At 34.8% G+C, this 27227-nt stretch overlaps 1 protein-coding gene across 1 annotated transcript in view; it reads left to right on the top strand.

Moving 5' to 3' along the window:
- Positions 1–24078, top strand: part of CIP2A (cellular inhibitor of PP2A) — a 49329-nt gene extending 25251 nt beyond the window's left edge. Inside the window, 12 exon segments of the mRNA XM_020999909.2 lie at positions 42–183; positions 1712–1811; positions 4125–4240; positions 5622–5814; positions 6130–6156; positions 6159–6206; positions 6318–6428; positions 15537–15733; positions 19745–19858; positions 20148–20230; positions 22286–22425; positions 23746–24078. Of these exon segments, the coding sequence (XP_020855568.1) occupies positions 42–183; positions 1712–1811; positions 4125–4240; positions 5622–5814; positions 6130–6156; positions 6159–6206; positions 6318–6428; positions 15537–15733; positions 19745–19858; positions 20148–20230; positions 22286–22425; positions 23746–23916 (1442 nt within the window). The 3' untranslated portion in view covers positions 23917–24078.
- The last annotated feature ends 3149 nt before the right edge of the window (positions 24079–27227 follow it).

The following is a 27227-nucleotide window of genomic DNA, read 5'->3' as shown; positions in this document are numbered from 1 at the left end:
TAAAATTTTCTCGTGTCTTATTGTTCCTTAACTAAATCTAGCTTTGTGTGGAGATGATATATTAAAAATGCATGTTGCTAAACTATTGACTACCCTCAGATGTACAACTCTAATAGAACAACAGTTTTCATGTAGCAAGATTGACATTGAGTTTGGAACAAAGGTAGCAGATTCTGAACTTTGGTGAGTATATTAAAGTAAATATTTTAAGAATTCATGCATATAGGAAAAAAAAGTCCAGGCTAGTTATTCTAGCCTGTTTTATAGACATGTTTTCTAAAGATCTAATAAGTATTTATTTCAAGAAGTGACAGAAAATCTATCTAGAAACTCTCAAATTAAATTTGCTTTTAACTTAAAAACGTAAATATTTGTCATTTGGTCCTTTGATAGTGGGAGGGGGGCACAGAAAGGAATGGGTATTGTGAAAATAAAACCCTGGTAGTTAGTTATCAACTTCTGAATAAGTTGGGCATCATAGCTTTGTGCTCAGATGAACCTACCAGAGGTATGTATATTCGTTTTATGTAAATACAAACAAATGAAAATAGATTTACATTATTAAAGATAAGTCAAAATAATTTATACTTTTGAAAATATTTTTAATTATGTTCTTTTCCCCAAATATGAAGAATTCTTATGAATTGAGAGTGTAAATGCTAGTTTTGTCTTTTCTCCCCTCTCCAAACCTTAATATAGATGAGGTCACTAAAAAAAGTTAAAGTTTGTTTTTTATTAATACTTTTGTGATACTTAAGGTATGCCGTGGCAAAATTCTGACTTTAGATTTTTGAGATTTTATATAACATGAATGTTGAAATGGAAAGGAAAAAGAATAAAAAATCTGTTTTGGAGCTGATTTTGGCCTCTAGAGGGCTTTTATACTATATCATCCTTGGCTCTTTTGGTAGAGGTGTGTTAAAATTTGGGAGCCTTTGGGAATTTCTTTTCCTCTGAAGCCCCTTCTAATACTTTCTCAGTACAAAAAAAAAAATGGAATCTTATTACAGGGAAATCTATCACTACCAACAATTCCATGCTGCTACTAGGGGGTACCTTTCCTGCGTTGAGATATCAAGAAATAAACTTTGGGATGGAATTTGGCATTTTCATTTAACATTTATATACCAATTTGGTAGTAATATGTTCTTAACATATATATTTAGAAATTGGACAAATTCATGGTAGCCCAATACAGAAAATTCCAACAGGTAATTATAAATGATAAATTCCTTAAGTTGGTATTATCATTTCTTTTGTACCTTGTAAGTATAAACAATATAGTACAGAACCTAACACAAAGTAGAAGCCTAGTTGAATGACTTTGTACTGACAAATCATCATAGATAACCATTTCTGTCCTGTTGATATAATCTAAAGAAAGAAACCAATAATTAAATTAGTCAGATTGATAATACTCCTGGCTTTGGTCTAGAAAGTTGGAGTATATTTATGGTAGAAGGGGCAGGAGAAAAAAAGACCTTTAAAGAAACTTCTACTGGTATTGCTATTACTGTTTGAACTGTGATTCTAGAGATTTCTGTCTCATAGAGTATTATCTTTTGACATCTCATATTAGTGATAACCCTCATCTTTTCCATAGTTTAAAAGGAAATAAGTACGATTTATCATGTTCTTCAGAGATATTGTGAGAAAACAAGCTTATCAATCTTGAATACTCTAATTTATATATACTTTGCCATTTTTGAAGCAAACATGCTGCAGAAGTCATTTTGAAAACACTTGATCTTATGAGTAGACTTAAACAGTTGATTCCTGGTATGGAAGTCACTTTCTACAAAATGCTTCAGGTAGGCTTTATTTTTTAAGTTCAGATAGAAACAATTAATCATAATTGAATATGTGCTCCAAAAATTTTCTGTCTGATGGGGTGATAATAAATGTTAGAGATAAGGGTGTGTAGAAGAGAGATGTTGTGAAGGTAAAAATGACAGTTTGGCAGCAGCTTGGATGGGGTGAGTAAGAGAGTAAGGAGTCAAAGGTGACATGTAGGTTTTGAGTCTGGGTGACTGGGAGAATGGTTGTACTCTTCACAGTACTAGAGAAGTTACAGGGGAAGGTGAGAGTTTTAGGGGAAAGATAACGAGTTCAGTTTTTGGGCATGTTGAGTTTAAGATTCTGTGAGACATCCAGTTCGAGATATCTAGTAGACATTTGGAAATGTGAGACTAGAGGTCAGGACTGAGGTTAGAACTGATTAAATCTAGAACTCTGCTATTTAGAGATGATAGATGAATCCATGGGAACTGATGACATAGTATAAGTATTTGTGAAAGAGTATAGAAGGAGAAGAGAAGAGGGCCCAAGACAGAACCTCGTGGGACACCTGTGGTTAATGGGCATGACTTGGATGAAGGTCCAACAAAGGAGACTGAAAAGGAATGGTTATCAGTCACTAAGCATTTAGTAAGTCTCTACTATGTGCCAAGCATTGTGCTCTCTTCTAGGAATACAAAGAAGGGCAAAAGATAATCCCTCCCCTTGAGTTCACAATCTAATGGTCAGGTATGAAGAGAAGTAGGAGAAAGCAGTGTCGCAAAAACCTAAAGAAAAAAGAATCTCAAGGAAAAGACAGAGACTACAGTATTAGAGGCTACAGAGAAGTCAAGAAGAATGAGTATTGAGAAAGGCCTTTAGACTTGGTGATTAAGAGATCAGTGGTAACTTTAGGAGAGATCAGTTTTCAGTTGAATGAGGTGATATGAAGTCAGACTGCAGAGGGTTAAGGAATTAGGAAGAAAGGAAGTAGAGGCATTGATTGTAGATAGTTTTCTCAAGGAGCTTAGCCAGAAAAGGGAGAAGAGATATAAGAAGATAGTTAGCAGGGATGGATGGATCGAGTGAGAGTTTTTTGAGGATCTGGAGACATGGGCATGTTTGTGGACAGTAGAGAAGAAGCCAGGTACACAAGGAGAGTTTGAAGATAAGTGAGAGAGTGGAGATGAGAAAGGGGGCAATCTGCTGGAGAAGACAGGATGGAATGGAATCAGTTGTAGAGGGTTTGCTTTATCAAGGAGATATCATGTGAAATAGGGGTGAAGATGGAGAAAATGTTAGAAGGCACCTTAGTGACATGAGATGAGAAGAGGGGAGGAAGCTCTTAGCAAAAAGCCTCAATTTTTTCAGTGAAGTATGAGGCAGAGTTCTCATCTGAGAATGTATATGGTTTGGGGAGGGGGGCATGGGGAATTTGAAGAGGGATGAAAAGATTTGGAAAACCCATTATCATGAGTAGAATAGTGAATGATTTAAGGAGGTGGAAAAGGACTGCCTTATCACAATGAGGGTTCAGTTAAGATTATGTAACATAAATGTGTAGTGGATCCAGTTGGCATAGTTTTGTGATTTTGTTGATTTTGTTTTCGTTGAGGAGTGTGTGGGTAGGGGCAAAGGCAGTAGATAGTGGAAGTGTTCCAGGACCAAGACTTGGCAGGGGAAAATCTTCAGTAGGATATGGAGGCAAGGGACTTGAGAGAGAGGACAGTGGAGAGTTGAACTGGTTCACGGTGGGGGGGGGCGCAAGATGAAGAAGGAAGGAGAATGTAGCTATGGTAGGGGTGAAGGCCTGGGAAAGAAGTGAGGGGTGGAAGGATTGGAAGTAAAAGTGAAGACAGAATAGCTTTTAGGGTTGTGCAGGGCAGAAGGAGAGGTAGAAAGACAACAGATTGTGATCAGTTAAAGGAATTAGAGTTTATGAACATGGAAGTTGTGCGTTTGTGGATGGTGGCAAGATCAAGCTTACGACCATCTCTGTGTGTAGCTGAAGTGGAGTGGAGGACTTGGTCATAGGAAGTGATTAAGTTCAGCAACTGGGAGGTTAGAGTGTTTGAGGGAGTATCAGTATATCTGTTCAAGTCATTTAGTATAAGAGTCTTTGAAAGAATAAAACAACTTGAAAATCAAAGTTTAAAAAAATTCTGTAATCCTCCTTTAAAGTCTTGTTATCATTATTTTCACTTAACAGCCTATCAGTAGCTCACTCCTGCACTTGCTCTCTTTCTCCCACTCCCTTCTTTTTCGTCCCTCGACTTCTTTTCGGGGGAGAAGGTTTCCCTTTCTCCTAATTAACTTGACTTTTACCAGGTGCTTTTTTCTTTGTTTAGGATCAGCGTTTGATTACTCCTTTAGCTTTTGCTTTAACATCAGAGAAGAGGGAACAAGTACAATGTGGACTTGGACTATTACTGGAAGCTGCACCACTACCAGACTTCCCTGCTGTGTGTAATTGAGTTATGGTTATTTGTATTACTAACAAAAAATTCTTTAATAATAAAAAACATAACCTGCATTTCTTGTATATAAACTTTTGGGATATAATCAATAAAATTACATAAACATATGAGAAAATACTGTAACATTTCATTGGTCTAGAATAATCAAGGAGAAGGTTAATCAATTTTTTAAAAATTGGAGAGAAATCTTAAGTTTTTATGATTTTTAAGACCTAAAATAGTTAATTACTGCTTAAGTAAAAGCCCTGATGGATCTCTCTCTTAATGAAGAGAAAACGATGATGTGTACTTATTTGTGTATAAGTAGATATAGAATGGTTCAAAAAGTGACTTTTGAAAGCAGTTTGTTTTTTTAAGCAGGTCCAGTTCATTCTGAACTTTTACCATTATTAATTTTCATTTGTTGGCAAAGCTTTTATTAGGACAAAAGTCAGCTTTAACTTATGCAGCGGCCAAGTAGCTCAAATTCTGAATTAACAAAGTCCTAATTGATACATGTTCCTGTAACAACATTGATAATGATTCTGGATGTGTCTGTATATGTATATGAGAGACAGCATAATATAATGGATAGAGAACTAGCCTTGGAGCCAGGAAAACCTAGGTTCAAGTCCCAAGTCTTAAATATACTTGCTCTGTCTTCCTGGGCAAGCTTTTTTTTCAGTGTAGATTCTCTAAGATAGTAAGTTGAAAAGAATGTAATTATCTATATTGATTGAGTTTCTTCTTCTAGGAGTTCCCTATACCAATGAAATCATAGGTCCAGTCTCTTTTTTTTCTCTCTTCTGATATAGATAGACATAAAGAAGTATGATGATTTGTTATGGTGTAGTAGTTTAGGGTAAATCTGTTTTGAGAGTTCCTTGTGTGTCCTGTCTTGATCGTTTTACTTCATGCAAGTGTGAGCTAATTTAATATTGAAATAATACAGTAACATTTCCTGTAATAAATATAGAAAAGAACTCATAACATCATTCAGTGATTCCCTAAAGTCTGTAGTGTATCATAGTGAAGGAAAAAAGAAACACACTAAGCTTCTATAGCTACCGTGGAGAATTCTAGCTGCAGAAGAATTGCCTCCTTACCTCTGTATAGTACTGGCCAACTTATTGTGTATATGAACTTAGATGTGTAAGTTAGTTGTTATCATAAGTTGTAGATTGTCAACATAGAAAATATTGTTGTGGATGGGAAGGAGTTGTATTCCAGATTTGTTTGCCAAAAGAATCATCACAGAAAACATTTGCAGACTTGTATTCTACAAGGACTAGCAAAATCATGGCTGGATTGTTTTATAATTTTGCATATACATGATTACATTATCCTGATTTTTGACTGAGTTTTTATGTTTATTTGTTTTCCATTCAGCCTTGGTGAAAGTATTGCAGCAAACAATGCGTATAGACACCAGGAAGCAGAGCATGTGCCCAAAAGAATCCATGTGCAATCAGTAACTCCAAATCTTTCAGCATCTCTAAAGGGCTCAGCTCACCTTTCAAATGATAGCATCCCTGGTTTAAACATTCAGGACCTAATACAGAAACTTCAGACTGGAATGGAGGTGAATGATACTTGCTAATTATCATGTGATAAAATAGAATGACTTGATATGGAAATCTCTTGCCAGAATTTATTCTTAAAAACCTATAGTAGGTTTGTGTAAAAAACTGAAAGAATTCTTACAATAATTGATTTTATACATGGTAGTCTCTTGCAGCAGCCAGGGTAGTGGGTAACATTTGTGATCCACACTTAAAAAACAAAACAAAACTGTTTTATATATTATTTTGCATAATGTTATACATTATCTTATGCTAGATTTGCAACTAAGTTCAAATGCTGTTTCTTGTTCTTTTCTATGTTAATGCTTGTAAAGATGAAGGATCAGATGTCTGATGTGAGAATATCTCTGACATAATGGATGTCTATGAAATGAAATTGTCTACATTAGCAGTAAGTAATTGCCATATTTTATCTTGAATAAATAAGGACAGCATTTTGGTTTTGTACAGATATTCTTCTTTACAAATAAATACTGCTGTTATCTGTTCTTGTCTTTTATAGTCCAAAGAAAGTAGGTTACAGGATCTTTTGGAAGCAAAAGCCTTAGCCCTTGCACAGGCTGATAGATTGATTGCTCAGTATCGTTGTCAAAGAACCCAAGCTGAATCAGAAGTGAGTACATTTTGTATATGTCAATCTGATGTTGATATGAGAAAAATAAAGGAAAACAGAAATTTTGCTTTCTAAGATTATGGGAAATGTTTAAGGACAAGCATATAAGGCTTATGTGCATGAAATATTTGAATAAATTAGAGAAGTCATAGAATAATCAAGCCAAATAAAAATACTATTTAAGTAATTTGGAGTCATTTGTTTTGAAGCACAGAATAGGTTTACTGATTTTATAAGATGGCATTGATGACAAGTAATTTCTATTTTAACGAATAGAGTTCACTTAGGAAAGCTATTTTGATATACCGTGGTCTGACCTAAAGTTAATAGTACTTTACTTTTCAGATTTTTCAGATTTCAGTCCTACAACTCTGATTTAAATTAAAAATTATTGTAGAAAAATATATTTACAATGCCCTGTCAATATAGCAATCAATTGCTTAATAAAAATAATATTGTTTTGATTTGGTATTTGTGCTTTTATCTGTAATGGAAGATGAAATCTATTTTCTGAGGACAAGGTCTAAGAGAAAGGTCTGTATCTCTTTGTATCCCCAGGACTTTGTACCTGATTGACATTTAGCAAAGAAGGGATGGGGGAAAGATAGAATAGAGATGTAAAAAAATCAATAAATATTTGTCTGATGCTGAGTGTGTTCACAAGGTGGTGTGCTAGGTGTCAGGAAAGTAGAATGGGTGAAGTGGGCTAGGATCGAAGTTAGCAAAATACTGTGGGGAAATGAGGTGTGAATATTTCAGTGGTTCTGTAATCTTGCAAATGCAAGCCATCTATACCTTCTTATCTTTATGACTTTTGTCCATGTCTTCCTCTAAATTCTCTACAGGGATCTATTAAATGTGATTGGGACATTCTTCTAGATCTTATGACATTGTTTAGATGCCATTAGAGCAGAATGCTGTTGTCTGATTATCCTTTCTTATTGCCTCGTGATTGACCTATTACCTTTTCTAGTCCTACAACTCTGATGATATCCTTTACACGGTTTTTCCTTTGCAACTCTTCTATTTATGCACTTCTCCATTGCCTTTGAATTGACCTAAAATTCTTATTCCTTGAAGATTGTAATTTTTTAAGACTTGCAACTCAATTTACTACTCATCTGTAGTGTTTGTCCACGAGACAAATAGTGGTTGACCAGCTTTATGGGTTATCCATCCAACTCACATAGCAGTCTAAACAAAAGGCATTCCTTAGCCAATTGATGTTTTTTTTCTGTGTGAATAATTAAGTGAAATTATTTTGAGTGTGAAGAGATTTCATTTAGAAGGCTCTGCAATATTGTAGAGCTTGATGTAATCAATCAGCACAGTATCCATCAGTAAAAAAAAAAAAGAACATCTGGAGGACTTCATCTATGTGAATTCCCTCTTATATTTGGATCCTACTGGATATCTTCCATGACCACGGCAGCATCTTTGGTGAGCATATGTCTCCCTTTTTTAAGCCATGTTTGATATTAATAATCAGAGGGTTGATGAGCAGTTTTCTGTTGTCTTTAATGGACTCATCATTTTAGTATATGTACAAGAAACACTTTATTTTAAGAGGCCCTTTCAGTCAGTGTTTTGCTTGACCACATAAAATAGTCTTTTTGTAGTCAGACAATAAAAACAGTAGGCTCTTGTATTCTTTACACGTTTCAGCTGTGTGACTTTAAAGGTGTATTCTCATCTAGAATATTATTTGTGAAAGCTTCCCCGTTTACTTTGCATAATTTAGCTAAGGATGCCCTTAATTTAGATATAGATATAAATTATTCTGAAAAATACTCCATAGAGCTTAGAAAATGGGCATGTGTCAAGAGTTGTCGATAAAGTTTATTATGTCTTCCAAATATTTAGACCCTTTTTTTCAGCAATTTTGGAATCATTTCCTTAAAACACTCAAAATTGTGTTACCTTTAGTACTTACTTCCTTTTTATATATTTGTATATAAACTAGTTCCTTCCATCTTTATTTTTTTTCAGTGCCTTTTCTACTTCCTCACATAGGACATGTTAAGAATTCAAATATAGGGAGTCCATTGTTATTGATAAGCAAGAGAATTTGTTATTTATATTCTATTTGTTTTTCTATTTTTTGTCTTTTCATTATCCTTCTAATTTCATCCTTTAGATATTTTTCAAAGGCTCTGTCTTAATTAAATTTCTCACCAGTTTTTTTGTAAACTTGTTTTTCCTTTTTATGCTTTGCAGTGTTTTGTGAAATTCTGTTCTCTTGCTTTTGAACTTTATTTTTAACATTGATTTTTAAAACTTTTGAATTCTAATTCTCCGGTTTCTTCCCTACCCATTGAGAAGGCAATTGAGAAGGCAAACAACATATGAATTATACATGTAAAGTCATACAAAACATATTTCCAAGTTAGCCATATTGAAAAGGAAAAAAAGTTAAAAAAAAGTAAAAAAAATATGCTCCAGTTTGTACTCGGAGTTCATCAGTTCTCTCTCTCTGGAGGTGGATAGCATTTTTCATCATGGGTCCTTTGGAATTATCTTGGATAGTTGTCGTGATCAGAATAGCTAAGTCTTTCACAGTTGATCATCTTTACAGTATTGCCTTTACCATGTATAATGTTCTCTTGGTTCTGTGCATTTCAGTTTGCATCAGTTCATATAAGTCTTTCCAGGTTTTTCTGAAACCGTCCTGCTTGTCATTTCTTATAGCCCAATAGTATTCCATCTGAATCATATACCACAACTTGTTCAGCTATCCCCAATTAATGGGCATCCCCTCAATATCCAATTCTTTGCCACCACAAAAAGAACTGTTATAAATATTTTTTCTATATATGGGTCCTTTTCCCTTTTCTTTGGTACTTTTGGGATACAGGCCTAGTAGTGATTTTGCTGGGTCAAAGGGTAAGCAGTTTTATAGTCCTTTGGGCATAGTTCCAAATTATTCTCCAGAGCAGTTGGAACAGTTCACAACTCCACCAATGATGTATTAATCTTCCAATTTTCCCACATCCCCTCTAGCATTTATCATTTTTCTTTTCTTTTTGCTTTTGTTTGTTTGTTTGTGTGTTTTATTTTTGTGCTAGGCAGTGGGGTTAAGTAACTTGCCCAGGGTCACACAGCTAGTAAGTGTCAAGTGTCTGAGGCCATATTTGAACTCAGGTCCTTCTGACTACAAGGCTGGTGCTTTATCCATTATGCCATCTAGCTGCCCCTATCATCTTTCTTTTCTGTCATGTCAGACAATCTTACAGGTTTGAAGTGGTATGTGAGTTGTTTTTATTTACATTTCTCTAAATCAGTAATGATTTAGAGCATTTTTTCCATGAGATCATTAATAGCTTTTATTTCTTCTTCTGAAACCCACCTGTTTGTATCCTTTGACCATTTGTAAATTGGGCGGTGGCTTTTATTTTGTATATTGGATTACTTTCCTGTATATTTGAGAAATGAGACCTTTATCAGAGAAACCTCCTGTAAAATTTTCTTTCTCCAGTTTCTTGCTTTCTAATTTTGGCTTACTTAGTTTTGTTTGTGCAAAATCTTTTTAATTTCATGTAATCAAAATTATCCATTTTGCTTCCTGTGATCCTTAGTTCTTCCCTTATCCATAAATCTGACAGGTAAAATTTTCCATGCTGCTCTAATTTGCTTATAATAGCACCCTTTATGTTTAAATCATGTGCCTATTTTGGTATATGATGTGAAACATTGGTCTGTGCCTTGTTTCTGTCAAAGTGCTTTCCAGTTTTCTGAGCAATTTTTGTCACATGGTGAGTTCTTGACCCAAAAGCTTTGATCTTTGGATTTATCAAACACTAGATTATTATGTTCATTTACTATTGTGTAATGTGTACCTAATGTATTCCACTGATCCACCACTTTATTTCTTAATTAGCATCAGATTGTTTTGATGATTACCACTTCATAATATAATTTGAAATCTGATAACTGCTAGGCTGTTTTCCTTCACATTTTTTTCATTGATTCTCAATATTTTTGGCATTTTATTCTTCCAGATGAATTTTGTTATTATTTTTTCTGGATCTATAAAATAATACTTCGGTAGTTGATTGGTATGGCACTGAATAAGTCAATTAATTTAGGGGGAATTGTCATTTTTTATTACATTTTTTGGCTTACCCATGAGCAATTAATATTTCTCCAGTTGTTTAGATCTAACTTATGTGAAAGGTGTTTTGTAATTGTGTTTATATAGTTTCTGGGTTTGTTTTGGCAAGTAAACTCCCAAGTATTTTGTATTGTCTGCACTTACTTTGAATGGAATTTCTGTCTTTTACAGCTGGTTGTGATATTCTCTTAACAAAGGAAATGAGCACTTAGCATGGTGCATAGCACCACAGTTGGCTCATAGTAAGTGCTTAATAAATATTACCTCATTTGATCCTCACAATAACCCTGGGAACTATTACTATTCCATTTTACAGTTGAGGAAACTAAGACAAACAGAAGTTAAGAAACTTGCCCAGAGTCACGCAGCTAGTAAATGACTGAGGCCAGATTTGAACTTTGGTCTTTCTGATAGATACAAGGTTTCCAAAATACATATTCCATGAGGTATGAGGTAAATTCCAATGGTTTGTAATTTACAAACCTTTTACCCTCTCTTTTCTCTTCCCCCTAAATGGTTTCCAAAATATCTTTTGCCAAATCAGCTCCTCTTCTAAACTTTCCTGTTTATTGGGAAGGCACCACCATTCTTTCAATGGCTTGGTGACCTTATCAATGTGAATGTTCACTTAGACAATTCAGATCACAGGCAGTACATGCCTTCCCATTGCCCATATCTTGCCATTAGTTTACCACAGGACATGACTTGACGTTGCAAAGATAACAGTGGAAGCCATAGGCCATCATTGCTTATCCTTTGCTCTTACCATGTGACCACCTCATATTTTTCAGTCATATTTCTTTGGTGAAATCATTACTTCAGTTCTTTGTAGTTCCTTATTTCTTGTATATTTCAGTTTGGTCTCTACCTTATGCTTCTCCATCTCTGAATGAATGATGCTTAGAAGTATCATTACATTATTTTATAACAGTACATGCTATAAAACAACACTGATAGGCTATTGATATTAGAAAGATGGCCTTTTATTTTAAAGGAGGAGTAGAAGATGATTAAAGAAGCGTTGCAGCCTTCTGAAAGCAATTGTGGACCTCTCTCATTGTATGTTTGTAGTGGCTCACAATTTGGATAGAAAACATTCTTTATCCATTTGGTTTTTCCTTATGTATGGTTAGGCCAGAATCATTTTAATAGTTATAGCTCTCATCCAGGAGACTCTGCAATGTTTTGAGGATTGATGCAATCAGTATGATGTCATTCCCATAGTGTATCTAGAGGATCTACCCCATCTACAGAGAATCCTTATCCAACTTGGACTCTGTGCCAGATCCCTTCCATGACTGTGGTGGAGACACTTGTCTAGCATACAATACTCCTCCCTATTTTATGCCTCACCTGATAGTAAATTATAAGAGGGCTATTGAATAAAAGTTTTCTCTGTTACATCTTTCCAATAAACTAGAATAATTTTGATTCATGCATAGGAGATACCTTCTTTGAAAAGATCTGAAATTTTGCTGGTTGGCTTTTGTTCTATCAAATTTTTAAAAAGTCAAGAAATAATAAGCATCATGAGATTTTGCATTCACAGTCAGTCTATAGGCACTTACTAAATACCTGCTATGTGTGAGGCACTGTACTAGGTATACTGGGGCACAAATAAAATTAATGAAACAATACTTGCTTGTGAAGTGCTTATGTTCTAGCAGGGAAAACAACAAGGACATATATACAGAATAAATGTAAAGAATAAATATAAGATAATTAAGGTTGGGTGGTTTGAGATCAAGAGAGACTTCACATAGAAGGTGGTGATTCAACTGTGTCTTAAAGAAAGAGAGGAATTCTGTGAGGCAGAGGTGATATGAGAAGTGCATTCCAGATACTTCAGTCAAATTGCATAATGATAAAAATGTGGTTGACCATGAAATATCACCTGTTTCCTACTAATACCTTCATCAAGGATTCCTTAGAGGTATTTGTGTAATCTTATTAAAAAATTTTTATATAGATGAGAAAGTTAGGCATTTAGGTCATTAGTTTGATGTTCTCTGTCCAGCTCTCCTCCCCCCTTCATGTGTACGTGAGTGTGGGTGGGTAGGTGTGGGTATGAGATTTTTTCCCATGCCTTTGATATCTTTCCTTCCTTATGTAAATGCTTTGGGATTAATCTCTCAGTGGTCACACAATTATATCATCTCCAATTCCCTATTTACATTTGTTATAATTCAGCAGCTCTCCCCACACTTATACTCTTTAGTGACATTGCTGTCTCTTCTCTAAGTTCGTTTAGATTTGTATGAGAGTCCAGGTGTGGTGGCTCCACTTTCCTGGTGGAGAAAAGGTTTTTGTTTTTTTTTTTAAATCTTTGCAAATTGGGCATGGTGGAACACACCTGTAATCTTCCTACTCTGGAGTCTGAGGTTGGTGGATTGCTTAAACTCTGGAGTTCTGAGGCTGCAGTGGGCTGAGTCAATTGGGTGTCTGTATCAAGTCCAGCACCTACTTAATGAACACCAGGGTGCAGGATGGGTTAAGGAGTGGCAAATCTGTCCAGGTCAAAAATGGAGCCAGTCAGAACTCCTGTGCTGAATAACTGTGGGGTCAGGCCTGTGAGTGACCAGTGCATTTCTAGTCTGGGTCAGATAAGGGATCCAGTCCCCCAAAAAACAACAAAAATTTTACATATGTTTTCCATTTCCGTATCTTTTCTGTTTCTTCTTAAATCCCCTCAACATGGCTTTGAATGAATAGTCTCTTTCCAAGCTTCTTTTAACCTGCTTCATTCTTTTTTACGAGGTAGTATTGTTCATAATCTATCATTTTCCACAAAGCAAATCACATTATACTAAATGTTATAAAACAATCTTTGTAGAGCAAAAATTTTAGCTTTAGCTGATGGCCCACTTATACCATATATACATTTACACCATAGTAAAGTATTTGGAATTCTCTATAATAGAATTTGGCCTGACAAATCATAGTGTTGTACAACAGTAGTACACTGAATCTTTGTTCTAATTGCTCTTTTGATATGCCTGTTGCTGTTTTCAAACCAATGTTTAACTTTGTTTTTGTTTACTTCAGTGCTGAACTGAGTGATTCACTAATGAATGAGGTTTGTTTTCATTTCCTGATTCAGATAGCATGGTCTTTTAAATCTCTCTTAAAGTCTTCATAAGAAGGATGTTCTACAAAATATGTTACCATGTACTTCTCTATTTTCTTCTAGTAGAATCAAGACTTTATCTAGATTCATTTTTGCTTTTAATGATGTATTAAACTTAAAATATTGAAAAATATTGAAGCTGCTCAGAACTTGAAAACTTGTCCCTTTTAATAAATACTTGTTAATTATTTTTTTCCTATTCAGATAATTGTATTATAGTCTTATGTCAGTCATACAAATTCATCTAGCCTGGATTTATCTTGCATGTTATTAAGTATTTCTTATTTCACCCACTTTACAAGCAAAGCAGCTCATAAGAAGAGTACATAAGGTACTGACTAGGTCTGTGAAATAAAATTGTAGCAGAGATTCTTAAACTCAGTCCATAAACTTTTGGAAAAAACAGATAAATATATGTAAATATAATTGATTTTCTTTATAATCCTATGTGTATATTAGTTTATACATTTAAAATCATTGAGAAAGGGATCCAAGAAACAACAAAGGTTAAGAACCTGTGTTTTTATTTGTTTTATTTGTTTTTTGAATCTGGGAATAATAATTATTGCCAAATCTAAAAGCAATCATAGCTACTATTATTCCTTCATCATTTCCTGTCATAGATACTTTAAATTTTTTAAAATGGAAAATGATTTTTTTCCTCTTATCATTATGCTAACTTAACTTTATATTTCTGCCTAGCCCTCATGTTGAATGTAGAGAGAGTTTTAGATTCTTATACTCATGTTGAATGCTTTGGTAAGAACAGGCTTCTTTAATACCAGATTTATATAAAGTTTTTTTTCTTTTAATATTTAGTTTTAGAGACTAAGATTAATCCCTTTACTGTGTCTAAAAAATGAAAACCAACTGCTGCTGTCTTTGCTATTCACTGTCTGGGTCAAAAGTTATTTTTAGAAAATAAAGTTAGAGAGACCAGCAAAGCAGACTTATACAAAAAGTCAGAATGAGTCAGAATTGCCTATCATTTTCTGCATATCAGTTGGAATTTAAGCGCCTTAATTTTTGTACTCCTTAATTGGAGCTTATTTTGAGAAATGTCAGCAGAATTATTCTCTCATTCCCAGTCCAAAAAAAAAAAGCCAAACAAAAACAGATACTGTTGCCTATTAGTGATATAAAAGAAAAGTCTGAACATCATTTTCGGATCATATTCTACCTTTTCTCACACCCAGGGCTTTTGCCCTAGGGGATCTTATTTAACTTTTTTATGAAGGAATTCAAAATTGCTAAACATGGGAAAGAGAGTTGTTAAATGGAAGAGCCAAGTCTCCACGGAGTGAATAGTGTGGTATGGATAACTACAGTTTATTTTTAAATAAATGTAGCTGTTTCCAATTAGAAACTGAGCATCTTTTAGTTTTACTGCATTGCGCCTTTGTCAAATGTCATATTCAGCCAATTTTGTAAATAATTCTCTACTTGTCTTCTGCTTTAAGTTGCTTGTGGATATACTGTCAAGAAAACTATAAAGCACCAATATAAATAGTTTTAGGTCATCAACTATTTAAAAGTGTCCCCTCCCCTTAGATTTTCTAAGCAGTGTAGCTTTTATTGAGATTTAATTTATTTGTGAAGATATTTTGAAAAGTTCATCCTGATAATTGTGACAAAAACTATGGAGAGTTTTTTTTAAGTACTTAATTTAAATATCAAATCGTATTTTAGAAGACAGATTTCAGATTTATCAGAAGTCACTAAGCATGTGCAAAAACCTTGATTTGGCATATAATTCCATGAAGTAAATTACAAAAAAATTACAAAAATAGACTTGTTTTGAATCAGTAGGAGTGAATCATGCTAACACATGGCAATGTAATAGTCTGTTTTTTTTGTGTTTTGTTTTAAGGCGAGGACCCTTGCTTCTATGTTGAGAGAAGTTGAGCGAAAAAATGAAGAGCTTGGAGTGTTACTGAAATCACAGCAGGTTGAATCAGAACGGGTCCAGAGTGATATTGAGCATCTGTTTCAACATAATAGGAAGTTACAAACTGTAGCTGAAGAACACGAAGTGCTGAAAAAGTCCTATATGGAACTTATTCAGAGGTTTAACAAAATTATTTCTGTGTAACATCAGTATTTTATATGTAAAGTGTAGGCAGCCCTAATTTACAAATGGTATATGTTTCTAACATTTGTTTGTAAATCAATTAATTGAAACTCAGAATTCATTTTCCCAAAGAAACAATGTTATTAATGGTAGTTAGGTTCCTAAATCAGCCCACAAAAGCCTTTTTAATTTGTGATGTATCTGCTATGTAGCACCCTGTAGTACATTTGGAGATATTCAGAGAGATAATGACTGATGACTTGAGATGTTTTAGAGGGATTTCATCCGTTAGGTAAAGGAGTAACATGCTGTCATTCTAAAATCTAACCACTATATGTAACCCATGTTTCTATGGGAAAATTCATTCTGAAATCGAAACTGAAGTGCCAGGAACATCTTCTCCCAATTCCCGAAGTGAGATTAGGGGTTACCACTACCTCATCTTCTGCTAGGCAATGGGAGCAAGTAATGTTGCCAAATAAGCCTGGGATGAAAGCTTTAGTGAGACTTAGAGGAGTATCTGAAAATCCCCCCTCTGAACTAGCCTTGGGGTAAAGTAAGAAGAACAAGATGGGAAGATGATCCTAGAAGACAGCAACCAGAGAAGGTGGGGAATCCCAAAATATCAGTCAGACCACTTGACTTAATCAGCTGCACCTAGTTAGGATAATTGTTCAAGTGTTAAACATGTACATAAAGTTTGAGACTGCCTATGTTGCATTTGTTTTCTGAAAAGCTAATCTCACTTCACTATTAATACTCAAACCTGCGTTGACATGGCATCCATTTATGACATTCCATACATTCTATGGCATAGAAGATAAAGGGTCACTAGGGTAATCTAGAGACCAAGACCTTTAACTGTGTGTCTTTAGATATTTTGTTGCCCCCTTAGCCCATTAATTCTGGAAGACATTCGTTGGACAAGATGTATGTTTCATGATCATGAATAAAAGTCTGTTAAGACACTTTATGAAAGCACAGCAGTTCTTTCCCAGTATACATAAGCAGTATCTTGACTGGAGGAATACAAACCAACCCACTTTAAACTGGATGGCAAGCTCCTTTATAATCTTTAAAAGAAGCACCATTTAGCGCAACATTGACACAGATTCTTTTATCGATGTGATATTATCAAGTAATTATATGATGAGCTGTTGGCCTAAGGTTGTTGGGAAAGCTAAGGCCAAAATACAGGTCTCATGTCCAGTTAATCCTCTTCTCACTTTCCTCCATTGCTTGCTGTTGTTATTAGTCATAGTAATGATTCCTAATGTTTATATAGCACCTACTATGTGCCAGACACTGTAAGTGCTTTACAGATGTTTTCTCATTTGATCCTCACAACAACCCTGAGAAGTAAGTGCTATTCTTATCCTTATTTTACAAATGGGGAAAATGAGGCAAACAGGTTAAGTGACTTGTTCAGGGTCACACAGCTAGTAAGTTTCTGAGGCCAAATTTGAACTTATGTCTTCCTGAGTCTAGGCCTAGTACTCTCTCTGCTGTGCCACCAGTTGCCTCTTATTTTTTACAGTGAAAACTTTGGATTATGGCTTTAGGAATTTAAGGAACTTTAGAGATCATCTAGTATGATGCTATTTTACAGATGAGGACACGGACCTGGAGAGGTTAAGTGGCTTGCTCTAGTACTTGAGTACTTGCCCAGTACTCATTCTGTTGTGCTATTCTGCCTTCATGTTGAGTCACTCTAAATTATTTTGGAGATTGGGGTAGAAGGGTGAATAGGGATGTTATGAGTAGGGTAAGGTCTGATTTTAGATCTCATGAATTATCTTTCCCTTCTATACACATTGACTTTGAGCTTAGTGGTATTTTTTTAGCTTTCTTTGCTCAGGGAGATAGATTAGGCCTTCTTCAACTATGGACAATAGATTTGTTTGTTTTTGTGAGAAGTACTTATCTGAGAAATGGGTGTCAGATTTTAATTTTAAAAGAGAGTCACTAAGGAGAAGAGTTAGCACCTCTTCTGGAAGGCTTCTAGATGTTTTGCTTTGTTTCTGAGCCATCTTCAGCCTCCAGTTCCTCCAGTCAGAAACCTCTGGTGTCCCTTTGATGACCATAAGTTCTCCATATAGGTCCTCACTGGTTGACTAGGGTAACCAAGCAGACCGTCCCATACCTCTTATAATTGCCACTGTCCCAATAACCCAGCTGTATTAATAGTCTCAAGTCTCTGTAAAAACTGATCGTAATCTTTTATAGTCTAAATTTTGTCTGTCCACAGTTCCCTAATTCCCCACTGAAACTATCATGTGCTTGATGATTAGCAAGATTAGGTGGAGAATGTTTGCGTTAATATCTTTTCCATAATTTTTTTAAAAAACTTTTTGTGGGGAGTGGGGATTCTGACCCCAACCCCAAATTCATTGGGAGGGTTAAGTAACTTGCCTACGGTTATATTATCAGTATGTATCAGGGGAACTTGAACGTTGTTTTTCCTGACTTCTAGGTGGCCTCTCTATTTCTCTCTTTTTTTTTTCACATTAGTCATGTTGTAAGGAAGAATTAGAACCAATAGAAGGAACCACAAGAAACAGGAAACAAAACAGAAAAAAAAAGAGCAAATAGTATGCTTCGATCTGCATTCAAACTCCATAGTTCTTTCTTTGGATGTGGATAGCATTTTATATCATGAGACTTTTGGAGATGTCTTAGATACTTGCATTGCTGAGAAAGGTCAAGTCTATCAATGTCAGTCATCACACAACATGGCTGTTACTGTGTACAGTGTTCTCTTGCTTCTGCTCACTTCACTCAGCATCAGTCCATACAAGTCTTTCCAGGTTTTTCTGAAGTCAGCCTGCTTATCATTTCTTATAGCACAATAGTATTCCGTTAGATTCATATACCACAACTTGTTCAGCCATCCCCCAATTGATGGACATTCCCTCGATTTCCAATTCTTTGCCACCACACAAAGAGCTACTATAAATATTTTTGTACATGTGGGTCTTTTTCCCATTTGCATGATCTCTTTGAGATACAGCCATGGTATTTCTCTCAAAAGAACTTAAACTGCTAACAATCTTAATACACACTTGTGTTGGTATTTTTAATCAGCAAGAACAGATGTTTATTTTGAAACTTGAAATGTTAGCATTATATTTTAAAACATACTTATCTATAGAAATTATAACTGGGCAGGATTTATGTACTCTGTGAGTAACAAGGAAATTTAGAGCAGAATAGGGAAGAAGTGTGTGGTGACAATGCGTTATTTCTGAAAGGTATTTTTCTCCTTCCCTATAATATCACCTTTGTCCAAAAGATGAGCATTAAGCATGTCTTCCATTTTTAGTCAAGGAGGTCCAAAAATTTATCTCTAGAAACTATCAGTGTTTCCTCCTGGATATTGAGGGTGAAAAAAGATAGTAGCTGAAGTGAAAAAGTCTGTAGGAGGTACGTTAATATCTTGCATTAACTCATGGAAGGCAAAGCTTTAGGTCCTTTAAGTAGTTTTCTGTAGCTAAGGATAAATTATCTTCTGTTTGCTGCCCTGCAAACAAAAAAAAAGTAGAAAAATTAGAGTAAGGAACAAATAACTTTTTAATCCTATACTTTACTAGTACTTAAAGGCAGTAATAGTAATCACCATTTGCAGCATTATTTTGTAATAACTTGAATTTTTTTTAAAGCCTCATCTGGCAGGGAAAACAGAATCAACTTAAAGATTTGTGACGTGGAAACTTTTTGTCTTCCTTAAAAATTTACATATGTCCCTGGGGGAAATTAGTTTCTAAAATGAGTAGGCTTATACCTACCATGTTTCACAACATACTCCATTCTGGACAGTTTTATAAAAGGATCCAAAGTTTATCCATTTTGCTGTCATTTAAAATTGAATTTCTCTTGCTGTGAATTTGGCATGTGTTCAGTCAAAACTTTCCTACTTGTCTGTATGTACTTTGGCTAGAAAACTATAAGTAGGGGGAATGCTATGCTTTATGATCTCTTTGATTTCAGTCCATCTTTTCTGTTTTCAGGAGTGAAGCTTTTGAAAGGAAGAGTAAAGATTTACAGGTCACATGTGATTCTCTAAACAAACAAATTGAGACAGTGAAAAAGTTGAATGAATCACTCAAGCAACAAAATGACAAGTAAATTTAATAGTTTTTTAAAAAAATTCTTATTTTCTTTAAAAAAAATTATTTACTTTTTAAAAAGTGATGTGATTTTTGTTTATTGCAATTATTTGTTTTTAATCATCAATAGTGGTAGATAAACTGCTTCTGGCCACTTGTTGACTCACTATATACAGTTACAATTTCAGATAAATGTTCTTTCTTTAGGACTTTACCTGAAATAGATCATTGAAAAGAAGTACCTTAAATAGGAAACCATTGACTATTTGAGAATTTTTTGTAATACTTTTAAAAAAAATTTCAGAACAATTGCTCAGTTAATGGAAACAGAAGAGCAAAGAAAAGAAATACAGAATCAGCTAGTGGAGAAAGAATGTGTAATAGCAAGTAAGTAAATTTTTGTTGTATGACATTGTAGTATTAAAATTCAGAAATAATTCATAAATTAATACAAATGTTTCCCTAGTTGTCAAGTCGAAAAATTTAGCCATTACCTGGGCTGGGTTTTTTCCTCCCCCAAATAAGTCAAGAATTATTTTATTCTACTTTCTCTTAGTTTCCAGTTTTGTCATTGACTTTCCATTAACCTTAAATCACATCCCTCATGATTTCTTCAGTGTATCTTTGTGCCAGTATGACAGGATATTAACAGTTGATTGAGATCTGCCAGTGCAAATGTTATATTCTTTGAATGGAGGAAAAAATCTAGTACTCTGCATAGATATTCACTCATACTTATATACATATACATAAAATGTCTTCTCAACAAACGTGATATAAGAAAGGTTGATACATATACATATACACATATATTCATATGCAAATACAGTTATATCTATAAGCATTGTTGTTTGGAAGGAGATTCAAACTGGTAATTGAAGTTCTCCATAGTATTCAGAGCCAAAGACAAAATTCCAGAGTCAAGATTAAGCAAGGGTACAGAGTACAGATTACAGCCTTTGGTTTGTCAAACAGAACAACAGTGACAAAGTATCTAGGTCTCCTTAAGAATAATTTTTTAAGTCATTAAATCTGATTTAGGTTACTGAAAAGAGGACTAATGTTAAGGATGAGTGAAAGAGATTTCTGCCTCTATCTAATCAGTACCCTCATTCTCTCTTTTGGGATATGAAAGTTTTTTCCTGAACTGGTGTTTAAGCTGGAGCTTGAAATGTACGCATTGACTTAGTTTCCCTTTAGAAAATAGGCAGGGCTAAAAGGATATTTTAAAAAGATTTCAGGCTAGGACAGTGTCTGATATGGGATAAAGTACTGATAAGAATTATTTCAATCAGATGATTTAAAATCACAATAGGACAGTGAGAAAATGTGATTGCTTTAGGTGTGTAAAAAAGAAAGTGGGGTTTTGAAGTGGGCTTAGTATGCTTTCACCAGAGTTTTGGGGGAAAATTCTTACATTGTGATGTTTAGTAGAAAGTAACAGCAGGTGGCAGTACTAGGTAACTTTTAGTTACAGCTACATAATAGTTTGTGTAAATCTGCCACAGAAAGAGCAGTCAATAAACACTGAGCAACATAGCATCTGGAACTGGAAAGGGACTTTAAAAAATCATCTGTTCATATCTCCCCACTTAGTGACCTGTCCAAGCTGGTACAGGTAATAAGTAGCAGTGTAGATTCAGACTTGAGTTGTCTGACTACAGATCTACTTGCACATTGCTTGCCCAATTTCCTTACCCTTGAAATGTCGCTACCCAGCTCAGACTCCTTTCTGAAATTATCTTTTCTTCTCTCCGTAATTCCCCTCACCCCTAGCTTCCTACATCAAAACTTTCTAGTAATTGTCTTTATGCTATATCTTGACTATACTTTGTGTGAAGGGAGGTAGAGGAAAGAGATGTAGCATTAACAATGAGGTTTGGATATGGGAGACTGGGAAGACTGGATGGGGTTGAAGTGGCTACTCCAACCTCAAGGAGAAAGTCCAGAACCAAACTAGTCCCTGCAGTCAAAAGTCAAAGAGATTAAAACTTAGGTCATTTTTTAGTTACATACAGCATGTCCATTGGTTAATCATGGAAGTTGAATGTCAGCTCTGTATTGCAGCAACTACTAGACTAGGTTGACTTGTAGTAGATAAGTAAAGCCCTTTTAAAAACTGTAGCCTTAATAGTTGAAAGGTCCGTACTTTATGACTGGAAATGATGAGTATACTAGTTTCTTCTGCTTTCAGACTCCATAAACCAACTCTAAACTTTCTCCATAGGATCACAGTTGATCATCCTGATTCTGTAATACTAACCAACCTTCTTAAGCCAGGCTTATCCTTCTAGCTTTCTCTTCTTAAACATGTATAGCAGGTAGACATATGCTTTCATGTTTGATAAGCACATAATCACTTTTAATCTCCATCATGATGATATCAGTGTTGAGATACCTGGACATAAAACAAATTCATTTTTTCTACAAATTTTTCTAAAGACTTACAACAAAAAACAAAGGCATATGAGGACAAACTGAGAACTCTGCAAAAAGAAAGAGAAGATAGGGAAGAAACTATTGAAATTCTGAAAAAAGAATTAAGTAGAACGGAGCAGGCAAGAAAAGAATTAAGCATTAAGGTAAGAATTTGTTAGAGTTATCACTTGCAGTCATTGGAGAAAAATTAGTGTGAAGTAAGGGAACTTTGCTGAGCCATTATCATATTTCTTTAGTAATTTGATTCTAGAAAGTGATAAAATCTTGAAATAGTTGGAATTTACAAAGAAAATTATTTCATGCAAGAGAAGCCTTTATAATATTATTAAACACCTTTAATTTTTTAGTAAAGCATTATATTTATAAAATTATTTTATGTTATACCATTTGCTTGACAAAGCTGGCTCTCTGAATCACCAAGTTAGAGGAAATAATACGAGGGAAGAAGATTCAAGAAGGGCTGAGAGGCAGTTGACTACTTAGGAAAGCCCAGCTGTTATTTTGGCTCCATCTGTCACTGCCACTCCTTGATGAGTAAGGGACACATTGGTGTGGTGTACCTTGGGACAGAGCACATAGTGAAGTGGTGAAAAGTTAAATTCAGATGCAAGTGACTTCAGCTCATGAAATTACATGTTATATGGTTCTCTTACTCTAATTGTGTGTGTGTTAAAAAAAAAAGTTGTTATAATGACTCAAAACCCATGACTTACTGCCTCCTTATATTGCCACTTATGTAAAAAAGGGGAGCTTGGAGCTCCTGCAGCTTGAAGCTCTCTAAAATCACTGTCCCACTAGAGTGCAGCTTTCTGGCCTGCCCATTGTCCTAGCCCTAGTCAGGCCAGAGTCTTGTGTGAGCTACTGCTGCCGTATTTGAATACAGTGAAGGAGCAAAGGTACAAAATTCAAGGTAATATTTGTAGTCACAGGGCTTTTTTGGTAATGCTTCAGTTCTACTGTATGAATACACACAAAGTGTATTCATTTACACTTTTCAACAAAATTTTATTTGTTTAGCATTGCCAATGTATGGCAGGTTTGAGTTTTCTTGCCAATACAGTAAAAACATTAATCATACATTAAAATTGGTATTATACCATCCAAATACATAGGCAGCATTTAATTAGGACTTCAAGGTTTGCAAAACACTTTACAAATATTATCTCATTTGATCCTTACAACAACCCTGGGAAGTAGATGTAATTATTGTCTGCATTTTGCAGATGAGGAAACGGAAGCAGGCTAATTTAAATGGCTTGCCCAGGGTCACACAGCTAGAAGTTTCTGAGGCTGGATTTTGAACTCAGGTCTTCCTCACTCCAGGCATGGTGCTTTATCTACAGTACAATCTAGTTTCCCTTCTGTTATAGAGGCTGTCATTCTTCTGTGTTCAGCAGGCATGGTCATTCTAACATATCCATTGGGAAAAAGCACGCTAAGCTGTACTTCTGTTCATCTCATAGGCTTCGTCCCTGGAGGTTCAAAAGGCACAACTGGAAAGTCGTTTGGAAGAGAGAGAGACTCTGGTAAAACAGCAGCAAGAGGAGCTGAACAAGCACTCTCACATGATAGCGATGATCCACAGCCTGAGTGGTGGAAAATTGAGTCCAGAGACAGTGAACCTCAGCCTCTAGCTGGCCAAGGGCTTGTGGGCTCATGGGGTGTGTGTGTGTGTGTGTGTGTCTGTGTATGTAGGTATTTATCTCTTGCCCCCCAGAAAAGGTCAATATTGACTTTAAAATGACAAGGAAAATTATTAACTATTTTCAGTCTAGTAAAGAACCTGATAAAATCCATGTGCGTAATGTTTGACCTTTTGAGTGGAACAAATTAAAACACTTTTCTGATGATTTTATTCTGACCAAACTGAGAGGCATCATGGCATAGTGGATAGAGGACTGGCGTTGGAGTTGGGAAGACCTGAGGTCAGGTCCTGTTTTTGACACATATTTGCTGTGTAACCTTGGGCAAGTTACCTAACCTCTCAGTGCCCTCCTATAGAAGTCATAAAATATGAATTATAAACAAGTTGCTAATCTACAACAGCTTTCCACTGATGAAATTACAGGTCTGGAGCAAAAAAAGAAAAAAAAATGGTTGACTTTATGGATGCAGTAATTGCTGTTTTGACTCTTTATACTTATTTTCTTCCCTTTCTCCATTTTTTAATGCATTGCTCTAAATGCAAGTTAAATGCATATTTTTATCTCTAGTCAAGGTATAGAAATTTAAAATGTCTTAGAATTTTAACCAAATCAAATGCATTTGAACAATTCATAAATTATAACATGTTAGCCTAGTAATGGCTATTTTAAGATATAAGGAATAAATACATATATGTATTTATGTGCACACATATATACAGTTTTTAAACTTATATGGCATTGATGTCTACAATAAGGTGCTTTGAAAAATATTCTATATATGTATGCTGTGTTGTTCTTGGTGAACATATTTAGAGAAAGTTTGCATTTTAAATATATGTATTTTATTTATTACACAAAACAAAATAGAATTACTCTTGACCAGGGTTTTGCCCAAGGCCTGGGGAGAAAAGCCCAAGGCACTAGGAAGAATCAATCATTGAGCTTCAGCAGAATTTAAAGGATTACCTAGCTCACGGCCTCTATTACTCTGGGTTTAACACTTATACTATCATACTTTTAATTCTAACATCCATGACCATTTCCCCCAAGTTTTTCCCATTTCAGAAAGGGATATATCTAAACCATATGAGATGGTAGTTTCCTTTTTCTGTAGATTTCAGGGACAGAGATGCCACATCCTTTTTTGATAGGCTGTAGGTCTTCCATGTGCCACAATTTCAGCTCATTTCTCCCTGTTGTGTTTTCATTAGGTAAAGGTAAGCTTTTGATGTGTATAATATTAATCACTGCTTATCTTCTTCCCCTACCCACATCTTTCTGATTTTTCTATCCCTTGTTAGGATTCTCTCTTCTGTTTTCGAAGAGACCAAGAAAAAAAAATAACCCAAATGTGTGTTGGTTATGTGATGATTTTCAGTTACTTCTACAACTGAAGGCAGCATCAGCCAAGTCAAACATTAGTTCTAGCCAAAAACAGTTTTGTTTTGCTTGCATCCTAAAGCTCAAGACTTCAGTTTTATGTTTTCTTATCAGTAATATTTTTAACATTTTTGAACAATTAGTTAAATATATTTTTCTAAATTTTCCTCTTGTATCCCTTCACTGATAACTACAGATGGATTGAAAAAATGTTTCCTGGACAAGAAAAAACCCCCACCAACCCTCAGTAATGATTTCTTTGTCAGTATTTGAACTAATAACACAACTCCTTTTACCTTCTTAAGAATTTTATCAGTATTAAAACAACTTTATTTTTGTCTTTAAAAGATGAGATCTTTTTTCTGATATGACATTTCTCTTTTTGGCACTTCTGACACCTATTCCATTGCTATGTGCATATTAGAGGTTAAGAAGCACTCATGAAAGACATTGTAGCAGGGAAAAATAATGATTCAGTTTATGCCTTACGATTCTATTTGCACGACTGTTGTGAAGACTTGTATTTTTAGAAGCCATAGTAAATGAAAAATGGCCTCTAATTTTCCCTGTGCTTGCTTTAGATCCCAGACTTAGTTGCCAATATTTCTAATCAGGGTTAATGCCTTGTTTTAAATATTACTCTTTAAAATAAATGTGTAACTATAATCATAATTAATTACTTTGTTCCTGTTGTAGATAGTAGGTGGTATTTAAGTTTGGAGTTTTTTTTTTAAAAGAACAGACTCAAATCATATACAGTCTTATTAGCATTTTTGTCGAATTCTTTCTTACTCCAGAGATATGAAAATTTAAACTAATCCTTAATTTGAGGTGGTTATATTTAGGGCAGTATATTTTGAAGTCAGTAGGTATAGATCTTTTAGTTGCATTTTGATTTCTTGGAAATTCCACTCCTGATCTGAAATGGGGACACAGTAGACATAGATAAAGCATGTCTCTGATCACAGTTTATTTCAAGGAAGCCTTCTCATTTCTTTGTGGTAGCCCTGAGATTCCATGAAATAAGATGAAAAGTTGGCAGACATGGCCAGGAAAAGTTTCTTAGCTTATTCATTCACCTGATTGTGACGATAAGACTGAATTGCCGGGAAAATAATTTTGCTGCAATTAGGCAGACATCTAGCCCTGCATGTCTTCGTGCTCTTTATCCCTGCCATTCTGTAGTTGGAATTTCAGGATATAAAAAGCATTGTAGAAGAGTTATACAATATCATAATTTAAAAACCACTGAAGTGGATCATAGTCTTTCTCTATTCTTGGTAGTTAGAGAAGTATAGTAATAGGTTTTTACAGTTATCAAGATACTGAGGAGTTGATACCAGGGAATCACAGGTTTCTCACTTTTGGAAGTGTCTTTCAAGAAGTCAGTTGGGATGCAATTCGATGATATCAAGCCTCCATTATATCTTTCAGATGCATGTTTATTTTCATGGGCTATATGCAATCCTAAATATCAAATTCACTGCATACAAGCTGAAATTTGCTCCCATTGGGGATGGCTTTTTGGTGCTCAAATCAATAGACTTAATCATATCACTTCAAAAGAATTTCATTATGTTTTGGCAATATTTGTGTGTCTCCATTAAATCTGTGATTGAAATTGTGTTTCCATCAGGCATTTTGTAGTAGTGGTGTTTATAAAACTGCTGACTTGAAGGTAGATGTTAAGTTTATAGATAATATGCCAGATAAATGGTACTGAGATGTTGAAGAGAAAATTAAATGTTTTATAGAAAGAGAACATTTCAGAAGTTCATATCAAGTTTAATGTTCTCTTTTCAGGAAAAGTTTTACAGAGCAGATTGGCTTGATCTAGCTATCTCAATCACTGACTAGAATTTTTCCCTTTCTAAATACTTTTTACCCAGCTGAATAACATTTAATTCATTCTGCATTAT

Source organism: Phascolarctos cinereus, unplaced genomic scaffold (assembly GCF_003287225.1).
Source record: "Phascolarctos cinereus isolate Bilbo 61053 unplaced genomic scaffold, phaCin_HiC Scaffold_726;HRSCAF=1367, whole genome shotgun sequence".
In the NCBI taxonomy this organism is placed as follows: Eukaryota; Metazoa; Chordata; class Mammalia; order Diprotodontia; family Phascolarctidae; genus Phascolarctos; species Phascolarctos cinereus.
This window is presented reverse-complemented; position numbering and strand designations above follow the sequence as displayed.